This window comes from Oenanthe melanoleuca, chromosome 7, assembly GCF_029582105.1.
Source record: "Oenanthe melanoleuca isolate GR-GAL-2019-014 chromosome 7, OMel1.0, whole genome shotgun sequence".
Taxonomy (NCBI): Eukaryota; Metazoa; Chordata; class Aves; order Passeriformes; family Muscicapidae; genus Oenanthe; species Oenanthe melanoleuca.
Window position 1 is genome coordinate 7,642,135 of NC_079341.1, and position 11,111 is coordinate 7,653,245.

Sequence of the window (11,111 nt, forward strand, 5' to 3'; positions counted from 1 at the left end):
AGATCACAAATTCTATAGCAGAATTCCAAGAAAAGCAATCATCTTTGGGGGTAGCACCTAGCTGACAGCTCAGGGAAATGATTGGCCATAAGAGCTGTTAGAAATGCTATAGCTTCATGTGTTACAGATCCCCACATATGTACAGTGATGACAGATGTACTGTAACATATGGGATCTTTTAAGGGTAAGTACAAAAAAGGGATGTAGACCAACTCCCTCACTCAGAGGCTGGTTCTTGTGAAGAACAGAGCCAAAGCTGTTCTCTTTACTGAATCATGCACAGCAGAAACAAGGAAACTTCTTTCTGACTGGCTAAATCTCTACATAAATACCAGCACCTTACTAGAAGAGGTGTTGGTATTAATCATTATAATAATCATGGAATGAATGGTTAGGAAGATAAAGCATGTACTGTAAGAGGCAAGTCTTGCATGCTTTATTCAGACAAATCAAAAGCTGAGGAGGTCTATATGATATGTCCCTAGGCAAGTATGGGATTGTGGCTTAGCAGTTTTGCTCACCAAGTTGGTTTTTTATACTTCCTAATATTCTAAGTTTGCTCAAAATCCAGTTAATGTTAACTAGACATGAATAAATTGAATGTGAAAATGTGAAGACAATTTGTTTTTCATCCTGGGTGAAGAGTATAATTTCTAGTTTATTTCTAGGCAACAGCAGAGAGTTGTTGACCAATCTCATAGTACTGCAGATGTGTCGTGGTTTAACCACAGCCATCAGTGCAGCCCCACACAGCCACTTATTCTATGGGATGAGGGAGAGAATTGGAATTGTAAAAGTGAGAAAACTTGTGGGTTGAGTTATAAAGACGTTTAACAGGTAAAGCAAAAGTTGTGTACAGAAATGAAACAAAAAAAGGGATTAATTTGCAGCTTCCCGTGGGCAGGCAGGTGTTCAGCTATCCCCAGGAAAGCTGGGCTCCATCCCATATAATGGTGATTTGGGAGGACAAACATCATTACAGCACTCCACTTCCTCCTCCTTCCCCCAGCTCTATGAGCTTGGTGCCACACGGTCTGGAGTGTCAGCTGGGGTCAGCTGCCCAGCTGTGTCCCCTCCCAACTCCTTGTGCTCCCCCAGTCTCCTCACTGGTGGGGTGGGGTGAGGAGCAGAAAGGGCCTTGATGCTGTGTAAGCCCTGCTCAGCTGCAACAAAAACATCTCTGTATTGCCAACACTGCTTCCTGCACAAATCCAAAACAGCTCCATACTAGCTACTGTGAACAAAATCGGCTGTCTTGGCCAGAACCAAATGGGAAACTACTGTAAAGCAGCTTGGTTTGTTTAAGAGCAGCATTGCAACACTGTAATAGCAAAGGACTTGACACTGTAACTGGGAAGTAGTCTTCCCATCCTGTGTTCCTAAGATGTAAATTTAAGAAAATGAAATCTCAAGGGAACTGTTCTCATTTGGTTTACAGTTAAAGTGCTTTGTATGCACTGTGGAGGTTGATGAACCATGGGAAGAGCCCGGTAAAGAATGAGAATCTAATTCAGTTCTTTGTCCCAGTCTTCTGTTTTAACTACTTGACTGAAAAGTTAATAACATCTGAGTCTTGTCAGTCATGTTTATAAGCTTCTGCTGATGACATTATAGCAGTTACAGCCTCTTTTATTAAAAGAGCATACCACTGCAGATGAAGGTAGAAATACCAGCAAACAAATGGAATTTCTCCCAGCTTTATTCCAACTGACCCAAGAATTTCTACTAAATACTTAATAATTTTCTCTTCTTTTTCTTCAGCTTGCCCCTGAAATACACTATTTTCTACAAATACTTATTAGAGTTCATCTTTAGACACGTGGCTATTACTTTTTAACATTCCTTATGTGTCCTTCTCTGTGAATTTCATTATTAATTTTAAGGTTATTTAATTAATATACTCTTGTATAATCTTTACAGAAGGAGACCTGCATACTGTCGAGATCCCATACTAGGAGTGATTTGTGCCACTTAGACCTGGGTTTTCTGTAGGATTTCTCAGCTCTGAAAGATCCAGTTTGTTTCATAAAACATCTTTCACAATCCTTGTAGAAGCATTAGCTTTTTTACTGTCTGTATTCAGTGTCTATTTTTGTGGGGTTTTTGAAATTCAGACACATTCTGAAAGAGAAGCATTCTGATGTTTTTGAGCTAAAATTTCCTTCAGAAAAATTTTGTTTCTTCAGGATATATTGTTAATTTTTTAGTCCAGAAGTTCCTACTTTGCATGGTGGATGATAAAGTCACAGATTGCTGTGGAGAGGTCCTAGAATGGAAATGTGCCATTAATCCATGGTAACTGGAGAGTTTCTCCTTAGCAGCATCCATAGGAGCACACCAGAACCCCGTTCTCTGTGCACATGCCCTTTGTAACTATTTTTTTCTTAACTTTTTGGATTAATTGTATCAGTCCTAGTGTTTGCTGTTTCTCAACTGACCTGAACTATCAACTCTCCCTCTCTGTCAGGGTCCGCTGCAGCATGTTCAGAAGTCTGTGTTTTCCTCTGGGACTTCAGCCCTGATACGGTCATAATAGATATTCCTTTCTGACTGCTGATTGATTTCTCATTATTAGCACTTATTAGCACTTGTTAATGTGTATGGCTTCCTTTTTCATCCTGAGTGAAGAGTTTTATTTTCTGTAGAAGAAAGTTTACTTTTTCTGACAGAGAGGTCCTCTTATGTCACAAGCAAATTTGTGATTGATTGATTGATTTCTTAGGATTTGAATTTCAACATGCTAGTGGTATTTCTGGTAATTTCTTCTTGCAAAATAACAGGCCTTTCTGTTGATCCATGCAAATAAATCTGTGATGCCATCACTAGCTCTAAGACACCTCCCAAAACAAGAGCAAAGGAAATTTAGCTGCTCCAATTTGACATCAGCAGTTTCAGTCTTGGAAGAGGCTTTCCTTTACCCATGGTGTTCTCTGAGGAGGACTTTCAGTCTAGTAGGTGGCACTGATTATTTCTTTAAATCTCTACAGATATTCTTCTCCCAAAGAAGAAGAGAAGGACACAGAGTATTGCTGCTCATTACCATATATTATGTCTACTCATAATACCCAGATATTAATTTGGAACACTGGACCTCTTGTCTTTGGTATTGTGCACCCACTAGGACAGTTTCCTACATGATTATTATTATTTAAATTTAAATATAGGACCATAGATTTAATCTTTATTTCCTGTGGTGTTGGGGTGTTTTACAGAACTGTTTATTTATTAAAAAAAAAAAAAACCCTGCAGCTGCCTTAATTTGGAAGGTGACCAGTAATTCTTGTGTTGCACTAGGCTTGTATCTCAACTGATCTTTTTTAAAAATGCTTCATTGCAGTTCAGAATCTTAACTTCTGGCAATTTGTGGCACAGGGGGGCTTTTTATGAAGATTTTCATTCATATGATTTCTTACTTGAAAAACAACCCACCCATGAAGTATTAATTTTTCCTTATTTGGATGACATGTTAGGGTTAGTGTCATTCGTAGGATAAAAAATTATTAATTAATCTTGCATTAATCTCAGGACTAATACTCAGAAATTGAATCTTATGCCCTTGCAGTGCTTGGAATTCATAGAAACACAACTCTGTTCTTTAATGGTCAGTATATTTCCGAAAGGTCTAATTAGCTCTCTTCTTTCTGACAAGAACTCAGTTCCACATGGAGTTCCACCATTTTGGTGGGAAAACTGCTTAAATGTCTGTATTTTTACAAATGCACCTTTGGATGTTAATTTTTGCAAGAGTGTGAGAGTTGGAGGCCTTGCTTGCCTGTTGTTCCGTTTGAGGATAATTCTGCCTTTTGAATGTGTTCTTGCTAGAAGACAGAAAGGTAATCTACTTTTACACTCTTCAGAGACTGTATGACTGCAGCCAGAGTTGTTCCAAGTATCCTAGATTTTGGAAGTGCCCCATCTGCTTCATGTTTTTGATAGGCTGAGCTCTTTGTATTGTCTCCCTGTTTCTCTCAATATTAACTGCTCATCAGTCTAAGTAGTTTTTAACTAGATTTTTCTCTGGATAGCTCACAGTGAAAAACATGTTGTGAAATAGCCAAGAAAACACTTCTTGCTGTCAGTGTGTCAGTTAGGCAAAATCAATGGTTTCTTTGTGGAATGTGCCAGTTGTTGTAATTTGCAAAGCTGTGACACTGAGCTCCAGTCTGTCTTCCACTGCCCTCCCACCCCCTCATGTTCTGGCCTTACTAAGGCTTCAAGTGATGCTACCTTTGGGAGAGCAGTCTGTTTGCTTTTACTTAATAAAGCAAATTACTTAATACTCAGTGTTCTGGGACCTGCCAGGCATTTGTTTGCTCATAGTGACCCCTATGTGCAGGGAACATTTCAAGAAGTAAGATGGATTACTTTCTGTCCAGTTCTTCTTAAGATGTGTTTATTATATGTGCCTTCACTGCACATCTGTCTGTTCGCCTTTGGGAAAGGCCGAGAGAGAGATGGGAATTCTTGGCTGGAGAGGAGCTGAGACCAAGGAACACACCTTGGTGTGTCAAATTGTATCAGTGCTGGGTCTTGGGCCGTGCTCCAAGGCAGGCTTTTAGGGTAGAATTGTCTGTCTCGTGTAGTCAACATGACTATGTACAAAGAATGTGCTTATAAGGCCCCAAAGAGCAGTAATAGGTAAATAACCCACTGTACTTGGTGATATAAACTGCCTCAGCTCTTGTAACCCACCAGTGCAAAACCATGCTGGAATTCAATTTCAGTTTGCTTTTGACCATAATCTGAGAGATAGATGGTGTTATAGTGTCACCTAATCTAGGTGGCAGCTGGAAGGGAACAGTTTTTCCTGGCTATCAAGAAGGAATTATCCAAAGATGATTGTAAATGCTTTGTTTGGAAGGAGAAAGGGGAAATTTGTAACAATGAGAAATGCACATTTTTATTCATTTGAAAGCTAGTTTATTTGTTCATGGAAATACTTTCCTTGGAAGTTGCAAAGTATTTCAGAGAAACTACCATGGCAACTGTTTAAGGACTGCTGTTTGAATACTCAAAAATATTAATATATATTTTGTCAAAAATTTACAAGTACACTGAGGCTTGGACATCTGCTTATATCATCAAGTGTTGCCAATATCAGAGTTCCTGCAGAGACTTGCAGATAAATACTTGTTAATCAGCATGTAACTGAGCTACTTTCAGTCTAAAGAATGTTAACAGAAAAGGAAAATGGCACACAAACAGAATTGCCAAAGAAGTAAACCTCCCTTAGCCAGGGTTTATCAAACCCACTTTGACTTTCAGATGAAAGAGGAAAATGGTGAAGTCAAATCTGGCTTTCAAAATTTGCAGATGGAACAATGGTGAAGCTTAAGAGTATAGGAGCAAATGTTTCGGAAATCCGAACCTCACTGTCATAAAATTTTAAAAGGAAGCACAAGAAATAGAAGGTTTTAAACTGAATGTTTAAATACTTGAAACTTTAAAAAAAATCGTGTACTGTCTTTGGTAGCACATAGAGGGGTAATTATTGAAAGGTTTTCAAATAGACTAAGTTCTCATTTTAGAGAGAAAGCAACATAATCAAATGGTCGGGAATAGTTCCTCAAGCCTAATCTGTAATTAAATCAAAAATAGGACAAAAATTAAGAGAAAAGAGCTGTAGGAGATTTTAAAAAGAGACTTTATCTTTTCCTCCTGTCTCTTACTGACGGGCTTGCCCATGAGGAAATATTAGCAGAGTACATCATCTTTTCTCACCTTTATATCTGGCAAACTTTCATATAATTTAACATTTTGCTTTAAGCTGAATCTGAACACAGAAATTTCCACTATTATATAAAAATATGTCTCTGCTTGCTGGCCACGATTAGGGAAAGGCAGCTTGAAGAAGGCGAGGCTGAGTGAAAAAGGAAATAAAGTTTCAGATGTAAAGCAGTGTTTAATACATAGCTGGGAGAAGCTTATGTGATTTTTGGGGGGAGGGGGGATGAGGGACTGTTCCCTATATCACATTCCCACTGGTCAAAGTATCTCATGCCATGAGGCTTAAAAAGGCCCAAGAGCATTATTTACCCAGTGACACACCCATATTTAGGAAAAGTTTCAATCTGCACAGTTATCCTGTTCATTTGTGCTCTTATTTAATGACTCAAATAAACAGTGCCTGGACAAGGATAACTCAGCTTCATTCTACCAGCTAATGAAAGTACATTTTGCTGACTTATGTTGCATATGTATTTTCTCTCCCTTCTGGAATATTTCATGCTGTTGTTTGGATTAGGAACAGGAATTATCCCTTGTGATAGTTCATTAGTTTAATCCACTTCAGAGCAATCTATTTGTCTCCAGCTCTTTTGACTTTACAAAAACCATTTGTGGCTTGAGCTGAATATAATTTATCCTACCTGGAGCCATTAAATGAGAGTGGATTTATTTTCATTACTAATTCAATTTTTCTGTGCTGTCTGAGTCAAAGTTTGTACTTGTTAGATTTGTAGTGGAGGAAAAGGGAAAGTAGCTGTGCAGTTGGGCTGAGGTTTCTGTGCACCCAGCATGAATGAGAGGATAGTTTGAAGGATTGAATGAGAATATGTGAGCATGACCACCAGAGAACTTGCTTCTAACTGGGAGTGGAAAAAAAGTTGCTGTACAGGAACAATTTAAATTTTTTTTTTCCTGTAATGTGAATAAGAAGAGAAATCATATAGACCTCAATGCTTGAATAGATACTCTGTTAAAAAGGCTGTTTAATTTTTTATTCATCCTTCCTACTCAGAGTGTTCCCTGCTCCAGCAGTGATACCATATGAATGATAATATGAATTGAGTCACAGAGCCTCTAGTTTTATGGGTTTGAGTTTTTCCTCAGATGTGGTAGAAGAAAAAAACTGCTTTTTATTTCAGTAGAATCAGAATTTGTTATGATAACATTTGAACTCTACAGATGTTTAAACCAGTTACATAGGAAATAGTGCCAACAGTTTTAGTTTTTTTCAAACTAAATTGTGTTTTACTGCTTCAACTCTAATTTTATATATGTTTAATTAAAGTCACAGAAGTTTTAATTAAAGCTGTGCTCAGGGCTGGGAATTCTGCAAATGTTTGAAGCATTAAACAGTGCCAGCTAGGATTTGGATTAATGTAAGCTGAGACATTTGTGATGTGAATAAACACACATCATCATAATGAAACATTGTGCAAATAAATGCTTTTCATTCCAAGGAAGGAACAAAAAAGTTGCCTAATTGTATTGGACTAAAGTACTAAATCACTTTGCATCAGTTTAATTTTCTGTGAATTGCTATAGAATAGAAATTAAAGCAGTGCATGAATTACTGTTTTGTTTTTGTGTTTTCAGGTGTTTCGGCTACAGAAAGTCATCTGGAAATAGAAGGGATGGCAAATTGTCTGCCCTATTATGGAATTTCTGATTTGAAAGAAATTCTGAATGCAGTAGTTAACAGAAATGCAAAGGAAGTATATGAATGTAGGCCTCTCAAAGTGATAAATTATTTGGAGGTGAGACAGAAGCTTTCTTTTAGTATTAGCCAGCTAAACTTGTAATAATTCCGGAAACAGCTTGAAAACCTTTCTTCAGCTGTGTTTTAATTAATTTCATTGTGTTCTAAACAGAAGTTACTCTTGAAAAATAGAGTATCATATCCTCTCTGAGTTGTGTATTCTTTACCAAAATATTTGCATCAGATATACCCAAAAGCAGTCACCCAGTGTAATATAACACATGCCAAAAACTGATGTTTACTAAGTGTTTCCTCTGTAAGGCACTTTTCAGACTGGAGAGGCATTTTTCCATGTTAGGATACAAAAGTGCCACAGAATGGCAGTGACTTATGTTAATATTTTCTGTGCAAATAAATAAATTGTCCATTCAGAGACAATAATGCCATGAAGTTTCAGAGGCAACTAATAGATGTGGTACTAGTTAAAACTGGAGTAACCAACAGTAGTAGTAATGGCTTCTTGTCTAGCTCCTTCACTAATGCTCTTTAATACTAATTCTCTTCAAAAAAGTTACTAAAATATATGTAAACTCTCTTCTTATTTAAGCATTTATAACATGCCTTCCTGAATCAGGTTACTTCAAACTGGGACCTAGGTATATACTTCCACAGGGTATGTGTTTTATCTTTTAAGCAGTGTTACACAAATCTTTCCCTGTCTTTTGGGGGTAGTAAACTGCCTTTGCAGCAAGTGATTCTGTTACATGCTACTGAACCACTCTCATGCACTCAGGAAAGAAGCTTAAAGAAGAGGTAAGTTCAGTATTGAGACAGGAATAGTTTGTAAAAGAGCCCAGACAGCTATAAAAGCTGTTATTCAGAAATAAGCACTGAATTTTTTTGACCATTCTGAGAGGCAAACACTGGACATGCATTCACTGTCATGTTCAGAGACACGGCTTTAATCATTCGTTTCATGTTTGAGCAAGCAGCATGTGTGCAGCTTTCCTGTCAGTCGGTAGATGCAGAAGAAAGAATAAGGTAATGGTTGAAGCAGCAGTCTTTCAGAGTATAAAACAGTCCACAGTGATCTTTCTCCCACTTGGAGGAGTGGGAAAAAATCTCAGAGAAAGAAAATGAAATCATTTTGATTGAATCATTATGTATGGTGCTCAGGTTTTTACAGTATGAAGGGAGGTATGTGTGCCACATACATTTCTGTTTAGGCAAAATGACTTAAATACAGAAGAGAAGGCAGTGGCAGGAAGGCCCATCTTGGAGGAGGAAACAATTTCTTTTTGAAGTTCCTTAGTTCTTTGAGGGTGGGTGCTTTAGCAGTTACTTCTGCTTTCTAGTGTTAGGTGGCTGCAGTAGGCCATAGTAAATACAAATTGATCTATGAAGTTTTGCTATAGTGTCTTTCAAATTTTACTTACTGACTGCTTTAATTAATTTATGATACTTATAAAGTTTGTGGTGTGAAATGTGTCTTGTGAACTGCTAAACATGTACAGCTGATGCTGGTTACAAAAGGAAATAAGAAACAGAAAGCATCTTGTAAAATTATGTTAAAAGAATGCAAACATAACCAAGGGGCTGACTGTGCATACCTCCATTGAAGAAATGTCATGAACTGACCAGTAAGATATGTTTAAAGCTATATTTAGATTTCTGAGATTTGGAATATTTAGCAGCAGAAAAGTATGACCTTTAAACAGTGAGTGCTTAATTCTTGCTTTCTGTTAGTCCCAGGATAATGAGCTAAAAGGTGGTACTTTAAAACTATTGGGTTTTGGTTTTGTTTTTCCTTTCCACAGGGAGAAGCAGTACGTTTAGCTCGGCAGCTGCCCTTACATTTGTCAAAAGAAGATGTACAAAACACAATTTACAGGATGAAGCAACAGCTTGGAAAGGAAAATAAAGGCTGCGTTCATGGTCGTCCTTTTTTTCATCACTTAACAGATATTCCAGAAGTTGACAAGCACAACTCCATGGAAATTATTCAGTAAATGGAACATTTTGTTTGGGGTTCATACTTCTCTTGCTTAATTTTGATTACTACTCTGTAATTTCAGTATGTTTTGTGCAAAGCTTTTGTATAATGACTTTTCACTGTTACATGTTCACCTCCTAAAGACTTTATTAAAGTAAAATATGCTACTTGAAAACTGAAAGTAGATACTGTATAGAAGCAACTCACCACTATTTTTTAGAAATAATTTATTAAAGAAATGTTCTCAACTGGTTTCCTTCTTGTCTTATTGCTGCAGGTTTAAGAAATACCAGTATGTCAGAATTTTTTAGATGTGAAATGGTTAGAAGTTGCTTTCAACAGAGCATGGCAAAGTTTATCATACTAAGGACATCAGCTGTTAAATTTCAAAAGAATGCCAGATAGCTGTAAGTATTTAAATATGACATTGCCATATGCAGTTATTGTAGTTAGACTTCTGTGGTGTTGTATTTCTGTTTGGAAATTCTTAGCTCATGTAAATGAGTATTGACAGTCCTAGCTGTCCAATCTGGAAAAATTCTACACTTAGAGAAGTGTGGTTCTCAAAAGTACAGTACGAAAGTTTATAAACTTCAGATCAACAAAAACTGGCCAGTTACTTGAAAGCAGAATGGATGTGAGTCACAGGAGCACAGGTTAGCACTGGGATCAGGTGCCTGTGGATGTTTATTGGTGCAGTGCTATACACAAACTGTTTGGAGGTGGGAAACACAAACTGTCCTCCCTCAGGGAGAATGTGGCATAACTAGGGCATAGTCTGCTATATAGAGAGCTACTGATTTTGGTAAACTGGTTCATTCTCTTTCTACCAGAGCACAATGTTTACTCCTCTATTTCAAGTAGTGGCCTACTTCTCTAAACCTACCTCCCTAGGCCTTCTGTGCACAGCAGATGCCTTGTCTCTGGAAGAGTATGTTTTAAAAGTTTCAAGCTCACCTGAAAATTCTTGTCCATCCCCAGCTGTTGTTTGCAAACCTTGGCACTATGAAAATGTGGTTGTAGGACCTAGCTTTGTAGTGTTTCTGTGTCTGCTGGGTAAATGGTTGAAGGGTGCTGAAAGGCCCAAGTCCAAGCTAGTTTGTGGACAGGAGTGTTGGCCCAGACAAGCAAGTGTAGTGTTTGAATAAGTAAAATCACTGGTGCTGAACAGGTGAACTAACTTAAGAAATCACATCAGAGCCATACATCACAGCATGTAAATTCTAACCTGAAAGGCAAGGATTATCTTTTTCACGGAGCCTGTTGCAACAGAACAAGATGTAAGGAGGATCGATCTAGATTAGATATAAGAAAGAAGTTTTTTACAATAAGGGTGCTAAAACATTACAACAGGTTACCCAGACAAGCAGTAGATGCCCCATGAGTGGAAATACTCAAGGTCAGGTTGGATGGGGCTCTAGGCAACTTGATCTAGTGAAGGTGTCCTGCTCACTGCAGGAGAGTTGCACTAGGTGACCTTTAAAACGTCCAAGTCAAACTATTCTACAATTCTATGATTATTTCTTTATGCCATTAAAGTAAGTTTGTCCTTTTCATAAAGAGCAAGGATGATCAAAGGGCACAAGCTGGGTATCTTTCCAAGCTTAATGGTAGCAAGGCACAAAATGAAAATGTCACTTGCAAACACACTTGGCTCTAAATGTCACTCAGTGCAGAAGATGTGAATTTTTAGAA

At 37.7% G+C, this 11,111-nt stretch overlaps 1 protein-coding gene across 3 annotated transcripts in view; it reads left to right on the plus strand.

Moving 5' to 3' along the window:
* The window catches only part of PMS1 (PMS1 homolog 1, mismatch repair system component), a 43,240-nt gene extending 33,571 nt beyond the window's left edge, over positions 1–9,669 (plus strand). For 2 of the 3 annotated variants that reach the window (XM_056496940.1, XM_056496937.1), the window contains exons 12-13: positions 7,321–7,481; positions 9,241–9,669. In XM_056496940.1, the coding sequence (XP_056352915.1) occupies positions 7,321–7,481; positions 9,241–9,432 (353 nt within the window). In that variant the 3' untranslated portion in view covers positions 9,433–9,669. The remainder of the gene's footprint in view (positions 1–7,320; positions 7,482–9,240) is intronic. The other variant, XM_056496938.1, reaches the window with a different exon arrangement.
* The last annotated feature ends 1,442 nt before the right edge of the window (positions 9,670–11,111 follow it).